General features: G+C 45.3%; 2 protein-coding genes, 4 non-coding genes and 1 pseudogene across 10 annotated transcripts; 1 reads left to right on the top strand and 6 right to left on the bottom strand.

The window, feature by feature from the left end:
- Positions 1-1,260: 1,260 nt before the first annotated feature.
- Positions 1,261-8,603, bottom strand: LOC129822259 (40S ribosomal protein S3). Its single transcript, XM_055880386.1, has 7 exons — positions 8,493-8,603; positions 7,867-7,997; positions 4,671-4,764; positions 3,558-3,652; positions 2,770-2,957; positions 2,032-2,235; positions 1,261-1,335 (listed from the first exon to the last, which is right to left on the bottom strand). Exons 1-6 carry the CDS (start codon positions 8,520-8,522, stop codon positions 2,036-2,038), a joined length of 738 nt encoding a protein of 245 aa, XP_055736361.1. The 5' UTR covers positions 8,523-8,603; the 3' UTR covers positions 1,261-1,335; positions 2,032-2,035.
- On the bottom strand, positions 1,595-1,741 carry LOC129822693 (small nucleolar RNA SNORD15). Its single transcript, XR_008754516.1, has one exon. It is a non-coding gene; the product is annotated as a small nucleolar RNA SNORD15 (small nucleolar RNA).
- LOC129822694 (small nucleolar RNA SNORD15) lies at positions 2,411-2,558 on the bottom strand. The gene has a single exon (XR_008754517.1). It is a non-coding gene; the product is annotated as a small nucleolar RNA SNORD15 (small nucleolar RNA).
- LOC129822679 (small nucleolar RNA SNORD15) lies at positions 3,134-3,280 on the bottom strand. The gene has a single exon (XR_008754504.1). It is a non-coding gene; the product is annotated as a small nucleolar RNA SNORD15 (small nucleolar RNA).
- Positions 4,204-4,351, bottom strand: LOC129822692 (small nucleolar RNA SNORD15). The gene has a single exon (XR_008754515.1). It is a non-coding gene; the product is annotated as a small nucleolar RNA SNORD15 (small nucleolar RNA).
- Positions 8,599-14,657, top strand: LOC129822260 (integrator complex subunit 4-like). 5 transcript variants are annotated; one of them, XM_055880391.1, is made up of 9 exons: positions 8,599-8,743; positions 9,222-9,274; positions 9,356-9,407; positions 10,189-10,297; positions 10,403-10,509; positions 12,138-12,280; positions 12,673-13,456; positions 13,799-13,913; positions 14,051-14,657. In XM_055880391.1, exons 1-7 carry the CDS (start codon positions 8,690-8,692, stop codon positions 12,764-12,766), a joined length of 612 nt encoding a protein of 203 aa, XP_055736366.1. In that variant the 5' UTR covers positions 8,599-8,689; the 3' UTR covers positions 12,767-13,456; positions 13,799-13,913; positions 14,051-14,657. The 5 variants fall into 5 exon arrangements, with proteins under 5 accessions (XP_055736366.1, XP_055736365.1, XP_055736364.1 ...); XM_055880390.1 differs by having other exon boundaries at positions 9,222-9,407; positions 12,673-12,820; positions 13,313-13,456; XM_055880389.1 differs by having other exon boundaries at positions 9,222-9,407; positions 12,673-12,820; positions 13,087-13,456.
- LOC129822261 (mth938 domain-containing protein-like) lies at positions 14,652-18,566 on the bottom strand (annotated as a pseudogene).
- Between the last annotated feature and the right edge of the window lie 41 nt (positions 18,567-18,607).

The following is an 18,607-nucleotide window of genomic DNA, read 5'->3' as shown; positions in this document are numbered from 1 at the left end:
TGACAGGTTTGTACTGAAGGACAATTTTGCTGTCCCAACTGTGCTCAGTTCAGGGAAAGTGCATTTATATTTTTGTTCAGTGTAAAATGTAAAGTTTTGGTCCCATGTTTCATAAGCTGCAATAAAAGACCTGAGAAATGTTCCATAAGCTTATCTCTCAAATAGTGAACAAAAATGTATTGTTTACATCCCTGTTAGTAAGCATTTCTCCTTTGCCAAAATAATCCATCCAGCTGACCGGTGTGGCATATCAAGAAGCTGATTAAATAGCATAATTACACAGGTGCACCTCGTGCCAGGGACAAAAAAGGGCCTCTATAATGCGTAGTTGTCGCGACACAATGCCAAAATGTCTCAATTCGAGGGAGCGCGCAATTGGCATGCCGACTGCAGGAATGTCCACCTGAGCATGCAATGTTCATGTCTCTACCATAAAACCTGTTTCAGAAAATGTGGCAGTATGGACAACTGGCCTCACAACCGCAGACCATGTGTATAGCATCACGTGGGTGAGTTTTGCTGATGTCAACGATGTGAACAGAGAGCCCCATGGTGGCGGTGGGCTTATGGTACGGGCAGGCATAAGCTACAGACAACAAATACAATCGCATTTTATCGATGGCAATTCGAACGCACAGTAATACCGTGACAAGATCCGGAGGCCCATTTATTAAAGGTGTTTGACCAACAGATGAATACATATTCCCAGTCATGCAAAAATTATAGATAAGGGCCTAATAAATGTATTTAAATTAACAGATTTTCTCAAATGAATTGGAATCCAAAAATTGTTGCTTTCATTTTTGGTTCAATATAAAATAAGCTACTAGTAACAAGTAAATAACCCAAACACGGGTGCGGAAAGGACAGTATATTCTTTGATATCTGGGTAAATTACCAGAAGAGGGTTCTGTTGCCCTACAACACATCAAGGAATGATTTCCCATGACAGCGACAAGAAGTTTTAGAACATGACCACGGGCTAAAACAAGCCTGGTTTATTAAACAATTGCGTTCTAGGTCCTTCGTTGGTACTCAAAGTTCTGAATAGTTCTGTTTTTATAAGGTATATTATTCTCCAAAAACAAATGGGATTTGTTTAATATATCAAGTAGTTATTGAGGTGGCACTTCCTTACCTGGCTACCCAGACACCTTGCTACTTACCATTCACCAACTGTAAAAGTGCCATAAACCAAACAATTATCTGATTAAATAATTAGCATGGTTGGAACAGAAAGTCGAGACAGACAACACAAGGTGTATTTTCCAGGTTTTATTTTTGTACAGAAAGAAAATTCAGGATCCTGCTTCCATCTGAACAAATGTTTGACACCTGGAGAAGAAAAGACAGAATATCCGACATTAGGACACCATCCCTAACCCTACCAGAATCACAGCTTGTGAATTATACACAACATACAATAGCTTAGCTAAAAGCGCAACAGTCTAGAAACATCCTCAAGGTCAATTCCGCCACCAGTATACACTGTACTGCTTTTTAACAGAGCCCTATGGGTCCTGGTCAAATGTAGAGCAAAATTAAGGGAATGTGGTGCCATTTGAGACACACATATTTGATAAAGTCAGGAAGCCCTTCTCAGACAAATGCCTCGATGTCTTCAACTAAAGAGACACGCTGCTCTGGGGAACTGAACCCAGAGACACAGAACGTGACGCTGACCCAGTGACCCCAGACAGGCAGTGTCCCATTCCGACTCGTCATCGTATCATCACTGAAGGGAAGCGTAAACTAAACAAACTAGTGTATCCCACCCTGAGATAGACGCTTTGGTGGAGCATTTTAAAATAAGACAATCATGGGGGGTCCTTTCACTACCACAAGCCTCCACAATTAATACATTATCAATCTAAATTTAAAAATGATCTCCCAGATTTCATTTGTGGTGTGCCCCCACAATGCAAATTTTGAGTCACTGGTTAAATTTGGGTCCTGAGGCAAAACCAGTTGAGACTGATTTACAGTACATTTCTACTATGCGGTGGCTGGGTTAGTGTTAGGGTATAGTACCTGTCTATGCGGTGGGTACAGGAGTTGGTGGCATGGCTGCTGGGGCCTCTGGCTTGGCCCCCTTCTGCTCAGACACAGGGGTGGAGGGGATAGTCTCGTCTTTGGGCTCCACAATGCTCACATGGTCTGGCAGAGGCTTCTTGGGGCCGATCTTACCACTGGGGTCCCATGGTAACATGATCTTCACCTTGATGCCCAGCACACCTGACAGACAAAAACACATCAGTGCCCTCTACCCAACAGTTATCATTCTGCGTACGTAGAACAGAGTATACGCAGAACCGTGAAGCATATAGAATAGAGTATGAGGGTTAGCCTGTGTGTAGTGTAGCAAGAAAGAGGTTGATCATAATATAACTAGACTTATGTCATTCCTGGCCCTTCTCAGACAAATGCCTCGATGTCTTCAATTGAAGAGACACGCTGCTCTGGGGAACTGAACCCAGAGACACAGAACGTGTCCCTGACCCAGTGACCGCAGAGACAACCCGTGTCTGTTCCGACTCGTCATCGTATCATCACTGAAGGAAAACAGTTCATCTTTAAAAGCAACAGACCAAAAATTATACTGTTGATGACTCACCTTTACAGAGCAGAATAATCTAGGGGTAGAGTATAGGGGTTGATTTGGTATTCTCCGTCTAACAATTAGTAGTATTGTCTAGAGGTAGGGTATAGGGGTTGACTTGGGACTCGCCGTTTAGGGGTATAGTGTCTAGGGGTTGATTTGGTACTCACCCTGTCGGAGCAGGACGTGGCGTACAGCAGTGTCTACGTAGTAGTTGACTGGGTCTCCACTGTGGATCATCAGGCCGTCAACAAATTTCATTGACTTGGCCCTCTGACCCCTCAGTTTCCCAGAAACTACCACTTCACAACCCTTAGAGCCACTCTCCATGATGAACCTCAGCACACCATAGCAAGCCCTGGAAGAGGGATAGAAGGAGAGGAAAGGGATGGAAAGAGGGATGGTGAAGAAGGTGGAGAAAAGACAGCGGGTGGGAGAGCGAGAGGATGAAAGGGTGTAAATGAGAAAGAAAATTGTTTTAATACGCATGTCAACTATGAGATCACATCTGACATTATGAGCAATTTTGCTGGCCCTTCTCAGACAAATGCCTCGATGTCTTCAACTGAAGAGACACGCTGCTCTGGGGAACTGAACCTCGAGACACAGAACGTGAGCCTGACTCAGCGACCCCAGAGACGGACTGTCCCATTCCGACTCGTCATCGTATCATCACCGAAGGGAGACATTCTACTTTATATCATGAGAAAGTTCAATAAAGTGGACTGTAACAGCAGGGGTATGTTCTGCTCATTGGATTCCAGTAACACTCATGTTAGCATGCTAAGCTAACCAGGGGCTGCTCAAGATAACAGATCTAAAACCTGCTTTCCTTCCCAAATCCTAACCTGTACCATTACAGAGTGAAACCTGCTCCATTACAGGTTAATGCATAACTGACCATGAAGCAGTGTCTAGGTGCAACATGTTAGAGCTCACAGGCCAGGGTTAGGCTTACCTACGTACAGCCAGTCCTCCCAGCAACTTGTAGCGCAGGGACTCAGCCTGAGCAATGGCACAGAGACCACGTGTTGCAACCTTCTCAGCATACAGCTAGAGGGAGAGAGTGGGGGGGGGGGGGGTTAACCTTCTACACATACAGAGAGCGAGTGGGGAGGTTAACCTTCTACACATACAGAGAGCGAGTGGGGAGGTTAACCTTCTACACATACAGAGAGCGAGTGGGGGGGTTAACCTTCTACACATACAGAGAGCGAGTGGGGGGGGTTAACCTTCTACACATACAGAGAGCGAGTGGGGAGGTTAACCTTCTACACATACAGAGAGCAGGTGGGGAGGTTAACCTTCTACACATACAGAGAGCAGGTGGGGAGGTTAACCTTCTACACATACAGAGAGCGGGTGGGGAGGCTACACAGCTTAAAGCTTGAGAGCTTGGTGCGGCTGCTGCAGTGTGATAGCCGCGGGACCACCACAGCAGAGAAGTGTAGCCTCACGATTCACATTCTTAAAATTGTGGTGGAAATAGTATCTAGAACACTGACTACTTCATACGTCGCTGACTACCTTCTTCTTACCCAACTAGCCACCTTACTCCTTAACAAGAAAACATCAATCCACACATTTCCTATGCTGGATTGAGTCCTTCTCAGACAAATGCCTCGATGTCTTCAACTGAAGAGACATGCTGCTCTGGGGAACTGAACACAGAGACACAGAACGTGACCCTGACTCAGCGACCCCAGAGACAAACTGTGTCCATTCCGACTCGTCATCGTATCATCACTGAAGGAAAGTGGTTCCTGGTTAACAGTCTGGTGCAAAGGCAAAGCTTCTCCAGTGATAGACTACCCTCAGACACACACTTGAGGTTGGTTGTTGTAAGTTGATTAACACATTTAAAATCATCCTTAATGTGGAATTCACACTTGAAATAATTTAAAATTCACACAATCATATTCCTCTCTCCTCCACACTGCCATCAGAAGCCAAACCTCTTCTGAACCACAGTTGTCAGCTCCTTGATGTTGGGGTTAGGGAGTATGTCTAATGTTTACACGTAAGCAGCTGTAGTGTGTCCAGTGGATGCATGTCAGTAGTGTGCATTTACCTCCACGTTGCCTTCAGGGAAGCCAAACCTCTTCTGAACAACAGCGGTCAGCTCCCGGATGCGACGGCCCTTCTCTCCCAGAACATTCTGGGTCCTGAAACAACAATAATCCATTATTACTTTGTATGCAATCAGTTATCAGTCATCTTGTTTTCCTGAAAGCTCCAGCCGTATTTAACAGGTTTTTAATATTTAAAAATCTGATAGATATTTTTGAGTTAGTAACCGCAGATTAGTTTGAATGATGCAGGACAGCAGCTGGAAGGCGTCAGTGTTCTCAATACGATTAACACACTTTGGCAAAATGGCCCTTTCTAAAGCAGACCACTTTCACCAACCCTAACCCACCATCCAAACAAGATTTTTTGTGTCTAGCAGTTGCACACGAGACAGTCCGATTTGCACCTGTCTCAGTGGAATAAAATACCACTGTCCAAGAAGGGGAGTGTGGCTAAGATGCACAAGAAACATCTCACTCCAGAATGTTTGGTTATGGTGATTTTTGTTAATGCATTAAATTATTATTATTCGTTTATCGTTCTCATTGTGGGAGTTGAAACGTTGTTTGCAGAGCTCACAACCCACGCTACACTTGTGAGAAACAAGATGATTTATTTCATTCCATTCACAAGTTGTCAATTTATTGTATTTTGTTTGAAGCGCTACTGTCAATGTCGAGTAAGGACGCACACATGATTACACATAGGCCGTGGCTACCTGACCTGAGCGTAAATGTAGGCCATAAATGTGCCCATCTGCGAATGTCTGATAGTATTTCGGATTGTCTTAACTCACCACCACTAATGAACTGTGGAGCTTCTCAAAGTAATGTTCTCTTCACCTCAAAACACCATTTAAACTAAATCTGTTTTTCAAATCCATTGAGGAACTATTGTCATTCTCAAAGCATTAGAAAAATATTTACAGGTCTCTCGTTTTTGATAACCACTCATCATGAAAGGGAAAAATGTAAAGCTCTGATCCGGTATTTTATGACGTTTCCACTGGATTACTTCTTATTCCTTTCACAAATGGCCTACAGCTGTGTCTGTCCACTAGCACCTTCTGGTGAACACAGTTGATACAATGTTTCAAGTTCGTTGCAGAAATGCCATGACTAGCCAATGTGATTTATAGGGCATTTGTTAAAAAAAAAGAAAAAAAAAAAGGATATTTTCTACCAGCAGGCTGTAATGTTTTTATTTGTTGGCTTTATGTAGGCTATTTTTACATAGTTGGCAATAGAAGTTAATTTTAGATTTGGATCATTTTCAATTAGATAGAACTTTGATTAACCATATGATAATGATTTTGAGACACAAAGACTATAATAATCTAAATGAAACTGTTCCACGAAAATCGTAACTCGCGTTCAAAATGGAAGCCGACCTATTACCGGCAACGTCAGGAGCATAATGGCAGAATCTGCGAAGGCCGGCAGCAGGAGGATGGTCGGGAACAGGGTTTTCTGGTAAGGCCATCATGCTCTCTGGCTCCCCCGAGTAATGCGTATCTTAATTATTTAATCAAACAGCATGCTTAAAGCATCAGACAAGCTCAGGAGATAGTTGATTTTATTAAAAGACATGTAGTGTGTCTATATGGTCAACATTCACAAGGCCGCAGAGCCTGACAGATTACCAAGATGTGTACTGCGAGCATGCGCTGACCAACTAGCAAGTGTCTTCACTGACATTTTCAACCTTTCCCTGTCCGAGTTGAATACCAACATGTTTCAAGCAGACCACCATAGTCCCTCTGCCCAAGAACACTAAGGTAACCTGCCTAATTGACTACTGACCTGTAGCACTCACATATGTAGCCATGAAGTGCTTTGAAAGGCCGGTCATGGCTCACATCAACACCATCATCCCAGAAACACTCCAATTTGCATACCACGATCTATATTGCACTCCACACTGCCATTTCCCACCTGGACAAAAGGAACACCTATGTGAGAATGCCATTTACTGACTACAGCTCAGCGCCCAACACCATAGTGCCCTCAAAGCTCATCAATAAGCTAGGGACCCTGGGCCTAAACACCTCCCTCTGCAAGCAGATCCTGGACTTCCTGAAGGGCCACCCCCAGGTGGTAAGGGTAGGACAACACATCCCATTCTGTACTCCCTGTTCACTCATGACTGTAAGACCAGGCACAACTCCAACACCATCATTATGTTTTCTGATGACACAACACTGATCACCAACAACAAAGAGACAGCCTATAGGGAGGAGGTCAGAGACCTGGCCGTGTGGTGCCAGGACAACAATCTCTTCCTCGACATGATCAAGAAAATTGGAGATTTAGCAAGGGTCCTCAGATCCTCAAAGGGTTCTACAGCTGCACCATACAGAGCATCCTGACAGGTTTCATCACTGCCTGGTATGACAACTGCTTGGACTCCGTCCGCAAGGCACTACAGAGGGTGGTGTGAACAGCCCAGTACATCACTGGGACCAAGCTTCCTGCCATCCAGGACCTCTATACCAGTGTCAGAGGAAGGCCCTAAAAATTGTCATAGACTCCAGACACCCTAGTCATAGACTCTTCTCTCTGTTACCGCACGGCAAGCGGTACCAGAGTGCCATGTCTAGGTTCAAGAGGCTTCTAAACAGCTTCTATCTCCAATCCATAAGACTCCTGAACACCTAATCAGACAGCTACCCAGACTATTTGCATTGCCCCCCACACCGCTCCTACTGTTGTTATCATCAATGTGCCACCTCACATTGACTCTGTACCGGTACCCCCTGTATATTGTCCTACTATTGTTATTTTACTGCTGCTCTTTAATTACTTCTTACTTTTATTTCTTATTCTTATCCATATTTTTATTACTGCATTGTTGGCTCATAAGTAAGCATTTCACTGTAAGGTCTACACCTGTTGTATTCGGCGCATGTGACTAATACAATTTGATTTTGAAATACAACCAAGTTCTATTTTAGCACCTGTATTCCTTAGTACTTGTTAGCATTTTGTTATCATAATGTGACATACTTTCGGCTTACGTTTGGGAAAAAAATGCCCCCTTGTGTGCACTACCGGTAATACAGTATATCCCGGCATGGCACGGTATAAAAATCCTGATACCGCCCAATCCTACCCCTTACACAATTAATTATACTACCAACAATAAACCTTTTAAAGCCGGAATAACACCACTAGCTACCAACATACCAGTAACGTTACCTTGTGGCCAGGATTATGATCTCGGTCCTGGTCGGGGTCACACGCACCTCCACACCGGAATACCCATCCTCGGCAAGCTCGCGCGTCAAGAACTCGTTCAGCTCGGCTTTGAAGATTCCGTCCGCGACAAACTAACAAAGGATAACAGAAGGTTGTAGGGAACATGCTTGTAGTTACATAGCCACTAGTGAACGTGCTACTGTCGGTAGCATCATTGGTCAGCAAGTTACAGAGCTGGTGAACTGTAACGTTGACGTTAGGGCCAAAGTTAAAATAAAGTATCCTGCCACCTGTGTGACTTTAACATTAGCCAACTAGACACTGAACACTAATCTACAGACATCCATTCGAGAATCAGAGTTGCAACTAAATTATTTTAATGGTGCTATTATGGTTATGCTTACTCACTAGTACGATATAAAAGGCAACCCGTGACACGTTCACTAGCGGAGTGAGGATTCCTGTACCGGTAGCTAGCATCTGTGGTAATCCTCTTTAGACTAGGGGACGAGGACGCCGAACAATATTACAACCAACTCTGTATTCATACTGCTAACACATGCCATCCGAATTTGCTACAAAAGCATCCGCTATAAAGAGCATTTTGGGACGAAATGTGAACTGACCTTCCTCTTCTTTGAGATTTGCACAGCCATCTTACTGGAGGCCGCTGACAGGAAAGAAATTGTTAAGGAACCGGAAGTATATTTATACCCAGAATTGCGTGTTCCGTCGACACTTGATGACGATGTGTTGGGCGCTTTAAAAAAAAAAATACTGGTAGCTACCGTTAGCTAAACAACGAACGTTAACTTCGTTGGAAATGGCAGCACATCTCAAAAAGCGAGTTTACGAAGAATTCTCAAAAGTTGTCCAGGTTGGTATATCATGATTACGTAAAAAAACGAAACATTCACCTTTAACCAACGTTGTTCTTTCAATAATAGCAAGCCAGCTAGCTAACGTTAGACTGCGTCTGAGTGTTTCGTAGCTAGCTAACAATAACAACACCGAGTTGTTGATAACATCATGCATCCTATTTTATTAACTTGGCCTCATAGAAAAGCTGGGTCACAGGGATCTGAGCAAATGGCCAGTGGTACCTAGTTATGCTGGCTGGTGTACAATTGCAATCTTGTTCTAGCCTGAGTGGCAGTCTGTTTCTGGTATGATCATGCAAAGGACAGCAATATAGTGGGGAAGAGCACAAACTGATCTGGGCTAGCTTTGTCTAGATCCTAGCTATAGTTCGATCCCTACAGCTTTAGATATGCCGTTTAGCTATCCAGATCCGTATCATCTCATATCACAAAATGAAAAAGAAAAGGTAATCCATTGTCTCTGTTGATCAACAGCTTCCCCAAGAGGAGGCTCCAGCCAAGAAGCTCCGTCTGACCAAACCAAGTAAGTCTGCAGCGCTGCACATTGACCTGTGTAAGGCCTCCAACCCCACTAATGCCTTGCAGTACCTGCTGCACTTTGCCCGCAGCTCCATGGAGGCAGAGGGGGTGGTGTGCATACTGCTGGAACACTACTACAAGGTATGGTGTCCTGGCTTTAATCCTTTCATCCTTCCATCCCTCCATCTTCTCCTTCCGTCCTTTCTCTTCTCTTTCTATCTATCCTTCATCTCTCTCCCTTCTCTTCCTCCTGGAACACTATTACAAAGTAAAGCAGCCCTCCTATCCCTAGCTGATCTTAGCAATGCGGGTGTATTTACATACACTAGCGTTGCTTTCAGTTGTATTGGGTTGCACAAAAACAGTCAGCGGAAAGCCAGAAGTTCAATAAAATATGATGTCAACGTACTGTGTCAACGTACTCTCTGCTTACCTTATGCCAAAATAAAAGTCTTGCACATGCGCCATAAGTGGACCAAAAAGGAATAACTTATGGGGGACTTTTATTTTGACATGATATATGCAGATTAGAAGTGGGTCTCCAACAGACCCACGTTTGGAAAGTCTGTTTAATAATACAATCTTTTAGATATTTTGTCAAATTCCCCCTGTCATAATGACCAACCTTCCTGCCCACCGGCACAGTAAGTAGAAATGGAATTGTATTTAACTTCTGGCTTCCCGCAAACTGTTTTTGTGCAACCCAATACAATTGAAAGCAACGCTAGTGTATGGAAATAGGCCCGCGTTGCTAAGAGCAGCTATCCTCTCCCCTCCTTCCATGGTCCCTCCTTTCTCCCCTCCTACTTTTATCCTTTCTGCCTCTCCTTCTTCCATCCCTTCTTTCCCTCACCTTGCTCCTGTCTTCCTGTAGGAGAGTGATAACTTGTACGTGTGTGTGTATGTATGTATGTCTCTGTAGGAGCAGGATAACTCGGTCCGGCTGAAGATTGCCTCTCTGATCGGCCTGCTTAGTAAGACCCAGAACTTCAGCCCTGAGAGTATCCTAGATGACACCCTCAACACAGAGAGTAAGTTACATTCTGATACACACACTTCGTACATCGTAACACTCTATCCCATAACTTCTCTGACCTAGTCCATGTCTCTGTTTTCTTCTCTGTGTGTGTGTCCAGAGTTCCACCAGGTCCTGGCTCAGCTGCTTGACACTCTGTTGGTCATCGGCACTCAGCTCCCAGAAAGCCCTACTGTTAGACACAGACTCATAGAGGTGGGCTGCAAGGTAAAACACAGATGTGGTCTGCAAGTTGAATCTCTCTCATACCTCTTTTTCATCCCTCTCTCACTCGTCCCCCTTGCTCATCGATCTCGCTCACCCCCCCCCCCACTCGTCCCCCTTGCTCATCCCTCTCTCACTCATCGATCTCTCTCATCCCTCTTGCTCATCCTCCTCTCTCTTTCAAAGATGATTCGTAAAAATCCAAATAACTTCACAGATCTTCATTGTAGAGGGTTTAAACACTGTTTCCCATGCTTGTTCAATGAGCCATAAACAATTAATGAACATGCACCTGTGGAACGGTTGTTAAGACACTAACAGCTCACAGACTGTAGGCAATTAAGGTCACAATTATGAAAACTTAGGACACTAAAGAGGCCTTTCTAGAAAGATGCCCAGGGTCCCTGCTCATCTGTGTGAACGTGCCTTAGGCATGCTGCAAGGAGGCATGAGGACTGCAGATGTGGCCAGGGGAATAAATTGCAATGTCCATACTGTGAGAAGCCTAAGACAGCGCTACAGGGAGACAGTACGGGCAGCTGATTGTCCTCGCAGGATACAGGATCGTATCCTGCGATACAGGATCGGTACATCCGAACATCACACCTGCGTGACAGGTACAGGATGGCAACAACAACTGCCCGAGTTACACCAGGAACGCACAATCCCTCCATCAGTTCTCAGACTGTCCGCAATAGGCCGAGAGAGGCTGGACTGAGGGTTTGTAGGCCTGTTGTAAGGCAGGTCCTCACCAGACATCACCGGCAACAACGTCGCCTATGGGCACAAACCCACTGTTGCTGGACCAGACAGGACTGGCAAAAAGTGCTCTTCACTGATGAGTCGCGGTTTTGTCTCACCAGGGGTGATGGTCGGATTCGCGGTTATCGTCGAAGGGATGAGCGTTACACCGAGGCCTGTACTCTGGAGCGGGATCAATTTGGAGGTGGAGTGTCTGGGGCGGTGTGTCACAGCATCATCGGACTGAGCTTGTTGTCATTGCAAGCAATCTCAACGCTGTGCATTACAGGGAAGACATCCTCCCTCATGTGGTACCCTTCCTGCAGGCTCATCCTGACATGACCCTCCAGCATGACAATGCCACCAGCCATGCTGCTCATTCTGTGCGTGATTTCCTGCAAGACAGGAATGTCAGTGTTCTGCCATGGCCAGCGAAGAGCCCGGACCTCAATCCCATTGAGCACGTCTGGGACCTGTTGGATCGGCGGGTGAGGGCTAGGGCCAACCCCCCCCCCCCCCCCCCCCAGAAATGTCCGGGAACTTGCAGGTGCCTTGGTGGAAGAGTGGGGTAACATCCCACAGCAAGAACTGGCAAATCTGGTGCAGTCCATGAGGAGATGCACTGCAGTACATAATGCAGCTGGTGGCCACACCAGATACTGACTTACTTTTGATATTTTGACACCCTCCCCTTTGTTCATGGACACATTATTCAATTTCTGTTAATCACATGTCTGTGGAACTTGTTCAGTTGTTGAATCTTGTTATGTTCATTCAAATATTTACACATGTTATGTTTTCTGAAAATAAATGCAGTTGACAGTGAAAGGACGTTTCTTTTTTTGCTGCGTTTATAATATATATGTACGTGTGTGTTATCTATACCTCAGAGGAAACGTACTGCTCATGAGCGGGCCAGGGAGCTCTATGCGTCTGGTGAGTCCAAGGAGAAGATGGACACCTCAGCTGTCAACCTGATCGCCTCGGGAGGCCTGCGGAGCCTTTGTTCACGGACTGGAGGACGAGATGTACGGTAAGTGCGTGTGTACCGGCAAGGGTGTGTGTGTGTGTCAGTATTTGTTTGCTCTGTGTGTGGTGTGTTATTTATTTTTCTCCCCTGTAAAGGCTGTGAGAGGGAGAGAGTGTGTTTGTGTGAGTATTGTGTGTGTGTGTAAATGATAATGTGCCTGTGTGTTATCTGTAGAGGTGCGTATTGCTGTTGTGGAGGCACTCTCTGCTCTCGCCCAATCATCTGCCAGCTTGGCTGAGAAGTGCCTGGACTTCCTGGTTGACATGTTTAATGATGAGATTGAGGCGGTCAGGCTGCAGTACATCCACGTCCTCAGACAGATCTCTACTAACATCACCCTGAGAGAAGACCAGCTAGATATTGTACTGTGACTATTTTGTGTGTGTGTGTCTCAGAGACCTACAGAGACTGGGGAAGCTACAGACAGAGCTGGCAGGGGCTGCTGACTTTTCTGCCACCTACCTCCACCGCCAACTACTGCTCAGTTGAAACTCTCATCAGTGTCTGTGAGAAATTCCTTCAGGAGGTAGAATCCTTTCAGAGGTATATTATCTATTTATTTTAACTATCATTTAATCTACCAATCATTTAATCTATTTTATTTCATAAATGTTTGATATCATTGAAAACAAAAAAGACAGAATATTTATCCTATAAAAGAAAATAAGCAGAAACTGATGCATTTGTATTTAATTGGGCAACTGAATTGTTGTTTTAATTTATCGCCACATGGTGGCAACAGTGACCTTGCAGAAAGCACTCCATTTTATTTTGGTATTCTGATGAATCCTAACCTCTATGCCTCCAAGATGTTTGTGGTGGAGCTGCCCCACCTCCAGGAAAGTTTTGTGGGGAAGCTGTTGGACGTGAGTCCCAGGCTGTCTGCCTGCAAGCCTGGAGAACTGGTCAAGATTCTTCAGACCACACTGAGACAGAGTGTCTTCTTAAACCTTCAATTACCTAAACAGGTACACAGAACACACACACACACACACACAGGTATTTGACCCAGGTGTGGTTTGTATTGGTTGGCAGGTCCAGCGTGCATCAGCGACCATCATCGAGCCGACAGGAGAGTCTGACAACCCGCTGCATTTCACCTCTGGCCTGGTGGTGGCGCTAGACATTGACGCTACGCTGGAGCACGTACAAGACCCCCACAACACTGTCAAAGTACAGGTACACACCCTGTTATAAGGTCTCTGGTACACAACCCTTGGCTGCATTCCGATTCTCCAAACTTCTCCAAAAATGTGCACTCATACACTCACCCTCATGGATTTAAAAGGAATTAACTGGAATATGGTGTTAACTCCCATGCTTGCACCAATCCAATGTAGATGCATAAGGTGGACATACATGCACATTTCTGGGTGAAGGGTAGAGAATCAGAATGGAGCCTTTGTTCAGGACCCTAGCGGTATATAAGCTGTGCCATCTCCTCTCTCCTGCTCATGGATGAAGTGTTGGTCCCAGTTGTAATAGTTTGCTTTGTCTTTTACACACACGGTCTCTCTCCAGGTGCTGTATCCAGACGGCGAGTCTCATGTGATTCAGCCTAAACCTGGAGACTTCAGGAGTCCTGGACCACACCGCCACATCACACAGGTCTACTTGTCTCACTGCGCATGGACTGGTGAGGACACACACTACCTGTCTCACAGCACATGGACTAGTGGGGGCACACCCACACACATTCTACCTGTCTCACTCCGCATGGACAGGTGAGGCCACAAACTCACCCCGGCCCCTTTCTCTCTGTCTTTCTCTCAGAGGCGTGTCAGATCGAGGTGAGGCTGCTGCTGGCCTACAGCTCATCTCGTCTCTGTAAGACAGCGTAAAGCTACAGCAGCATTGAAGGCCTCCAGCCAGCAGAGGGTGCCACTGAGGGAACCATTCCCTTCAGCAAACCTGTCATGGTCTTCATCATGCCCAAACCTGCCCGCCGCTGACACCAAACACACCTCTTTAAACATCCATCTCCCTTTCCCTATCCTCTAGTCTTTTCTATTTTGTCTGTTGTCTTCTCCCTCTCCCACCCCTGACCTGCTTCTCCTCAGTCATTGGTGCAGACCTCAAAGCTGGTCCTTCCTTACTGTGTTAATTTTTCCAAACAATATATTTGTTAGTGGCTGGCTGACTAGCTGACTGGCCTTTATGCTCAACTAGAATGAGAATTTGTCCCAAATAGGTCCCTATTCCCTATATAGTGCACTACTTTTGACCACTGTAAAGGGAATAGGGTGCCATTTGGAATTCCGCCCGAGACTAAGCCAGAGTATCACTGAGGTCACCTGTCTGATCTGTGTGTTGCTATAGTTAAGGACAAACTTTTTTTGAATGACAATAAATGAAACCATATGGTATGATTTCATCAGAAGGTAGAGTGGAAGACGCCACCCACCTTGGCTCCCTGGCCAACCAGGTTGTTGTATTCTGTCAGTATTCTGTCATTCTGACAGCCTTCACGGTCTGCAGCACCCTCAGTTCCACTCCTCTCTGTCACACAAAGTCCACAGTTGAGGAAGGGACCTTTTAAAGAGAGCATGTTCAACATTGCAGCTGACTTTAAAAGACCAATTCCACCCGAACGCTATCATTTTGTTTTTGTTTCATTAGTCCATTGTTGACATAGTCTCAACTTGATTGCTGACAAGAAAAAAAAAAATTCAAGATACGTAACTTTCCAAATACATAAATCACGCAATTTGTATCATATTTTGCTGCGGGGATGATTTCTGTATTTTGAAAGTTAAATCAAATAAAAACAATTGTCACATTCACCGAATACAACAGGTTACACCTTACAGTGAAATGCTTACAAGCCCTTAACCAACAATGCAGTTTTAAGAAAATGCCCCCACCCAAAAAGAAAGAGATAAGAATAACAAATAATTAAAGAGCAGCAGCAAATAACAATAGCGGGGCTATATACATGGGGTACCGGTGCGGGGGCACTGGTGTCGAGGTAATTGAGGTAATGTGCACATGTAGGTAGAGTTAAAGTGACTATGCATAGATAATAACAGAGAGTAGAAGCAGCGTAGAAGAGGGTGGGGGAAGGGCAATTCAAATAGTCTGGGTTGCCATTTGACTAGCTGTTCAGGAGTCTTATGGCTTGGGGGTAGAAGCTATTTAGAAGCCTCTTGGACCTAGACTTGGCACTCCGGTACCGCTTGCCGTGCGGTAGCAGAGAGAACAGTCTATGACTAGGGTGGCTGGAGTCTGACAATTTTTAGGGCCTTCCTCTGACACCGCCAGGTATAGAGGTCCTGGTTGGCAGAAAGCTTGACCCCGGTGATGTACCGCGGTCGGAGGCCGAGCAGTTGCCATACCAGGCAGTGATTCAACCCGTCAGGATGCTCTCGATGGTGCAGCTGTAAAACCTTTGGAGGATCTGAGGACCCATGCAAAATCTTTTCAGTCTCCTGAGGGGGAATAGTTTTTGTTGTGCCCTCTTCATGACTGTCTTAGTGTGCTTGGACCATGTTAGTTTTCTGGTGATGTGGACACCAAGGAACTTGAAGCTCTCCACCTGCTCCACTACAGCCCCGTCGATAAGAATGGGGGTGTGCTCGGTCCTTCTTTTCCTGTAGTCCACGATCATCTTCTTTGTCTTGATCACGTTGAGGGAGAGGTTGTTATCCTTGCACCTCAAGGTCAGGTCTCTGACCTCCTCCCTATAGGCTGTCTCATCATTGTTGGTGATCAGGCCTACCACTGTTGTGTCATTGGCAAACTTAATGATGATGTTGGAGTCGTGCCTGGCCATGCAATCAGGATCCAGTTGCAGAGTGAGGTGTTTAGTCCCAGGGTCCTTAGCTTAGTGATGAGCTTTGAGGGCACTATGGTGTTGAACGCTGAGTTGTAGTCAATGAATAGCATTCTCACATAGGTGTTCCTTTTGTCCAGGTGTGAAAGGGCAGTGTGGAGTGCAATAGAGATTGCATCATCTGTGGATCTGTTGGTGCGATAAGCAAATTGGAGTGGGTCTAGGGTTTCTGGGATAATGGTGGTGAGGTGAGCCATGACCAGCCTTTTCAAAGCATTTCATGGCTACCAACGTGAGTGTCAGTAGTCATTTAGGCAGGTTACTTTAGTGTTCTTGGGCACAGGGACTATGGTGGTCTGCTTGAAACATGTTGGTATTACAGACAGGGAGAGGTTGAAAATGTCAGTGAAGACAATTGCCAGTTGGTCAGCGCATGCTCAGAGTACAGGTCCTGGTAATCCATCTGGCCCTGCGGCCTTGTGAATGTTGACCATATAGACACACCCCTGACCTGTGTAAAAGTCTTACTCACATCAGCTGCAGAGAGCGCGATCACACAGTTGTCCGGAACAGCTGGTGCTCTCATGCATGTTTCAGTGTTACTTGCCTAGAAGTTATTTAGCTCGTCTGGTAGGCTCGTTTCAATGGGCAGCTCTCGGCTGTGCTTCCCTTTTGTAGTCTGTAATAGTTTGCAAGCCCTACCACATCCGACTAGCGTTGGAGCCGGTGTAGTACGATTCGATCTTAGTCCTGTATTGATGCTTTGCCTGTTTGAAGGTCCGTCGGAGGGCATAGCGGGATTTCTTATAAGCTTCCGGATTAGAGTCCCGCTCCTTGAAAGCGGCAGCTCTAGCCTTTAGCTCAGTGCTTATGTTGCCTGTAATCCATGGCTCCTGGTTGGGGTATGTACGTACAGTCGTCCAAATAAGCCCAATAAGTGAGGAATTGTTGTATGGAGGTCAATGAGTTTTGAAGTTGGTCAAGAAAAAATTGAATTGCTAATTTGCTACGTGAGGCTTATTTAATTGTAAGGAATTTTTGTAATGTTTAGGTTGTTACGAATGCAGTGATAAGTGGACGCCTGTGGCATATGGGCAACTTACCCAAAAACTACAATATCCGTAGTTGTGCCTGTTGTCATAGAGATATATAGAAGACTCATCATGGATATAATCAATTTTAGCATGGACTTTGCCATTTGAAGGCTTCCAACATGTTAAAGTAGTCAACTGGGTGGGGATTCAGCCAATGAAGAAACATATTGTACTACTTTATAAAGGAGATTGCCATTGAGGCTATGTCTATTGCTGTCAGATGCTATACTGGCACAGATACAAAGATGAGTCCTCTATATATCTCTATGGCCTATTGTTCACACGTATCTGCCCTCTCATTGGTTAGAATAGTCCCACCTGATCTCACCTCCTCCCACCTACCTTCCATCTTTGAGGACATTTATTTCCATTGTTAGATTGGTCATTCTAATATCTTGTCAATATAATAAACAATATTTGGGGTACATGTGTATGGCTAGGGAAAGTCTGTGTGTATGGGTCCAGGCCTAGGGACATACCTGCAGTGCCTCACTCATGCCCTGGCCGATGACCAGCGTCTCCACCCCCTTCTGAAGTACCTCCTCCAGATTTGCAGGCTGCACTCCAGGGTGATGCTACACACAAAGTGAGTGACATTATCATCATATAAGGTGCAGCCCATGTCCATATCTATGTGCTATCCGTCCTATTATCATCATAACTTACGTCCGTCTCAGTCTCTCCAGTCCCAGGCGCGGCTTCCCCCGGGCCACACCTTATAGTCCTTATAGGAAGAGGAGCAGCCCTTCACCTTCATGTGTCTCCCAGGGAAGGGAAGCGATCTCTGGTGACGGCATAGGGCATGTGTGTCTCGGCTGCTGCAGGCAACAAATGCTGCGTTTTTAATCTAAAAGGTGCCCTAGCAACAGGAGGCTTGCCGGTTTTGAATCCCAACAGAAACATCTGCTGGGGAATAAGCCAGGAACCGGAGGGTACTATTCATTGCTCATCAGGGGCTGCCTTGCTCAAAGCTCTCCAATCTGTGTGTTGGTGTGTCTTTCAGAGGGGTTGTCAACTTGAGAGCAATGCTGCAAGGAATATGGATATATAAATTATTCTAATAATAATAAAACATAAGCATATCTAGTGAGAAACATTTCTAAAGTTGAATCCCTATGAACTATTAGATCGTATTTCTGTTCACGTGACCATGTAAACAAACTGGTGAACTGTAGCAAGTACACGAAAACAAGTTTAAAAACCCTAACAAATAGACGAACGTATCGCTCAAATGTCACTTTATCATTTACTACAGGTTTCTGTCGGTAATAATTTTATGTCTGTCAGTCGTGCTACTTTTCCTTACTAGTTCGTTCCCTCCCAACCTGACTAAAGAGTTTTATTCCTTAACCAAAGCATGTCGTTTCCAATGGGAACAAATGAGCCATAGTGGGAAGAACAAGCAAGGAGGGGGGCAGAGCCAAGCACGAGCTAGCGAGATCCTATTGGCGCGTTCTAGCATCA

The sequence above is a fragment of the Salvelinus fontinalis genome, chromosome 24 (assembly GCF_029448725.1).
Source record: "Salvelinus fontinalis isolate EN_2023a chromosome 24, ASM2944872v1, whole genome shotgun sequence".
Classification (NCBI taxonomy): Eukaryota; Metazoa; Chordata; class Actinopteri; order Salmoniformes; family Salmonidae; genus Salvelinus; species Salvelinus fontinalis.
This window is presented reverse-complemented; position numbering and strand designations above follow the sequence as displayed.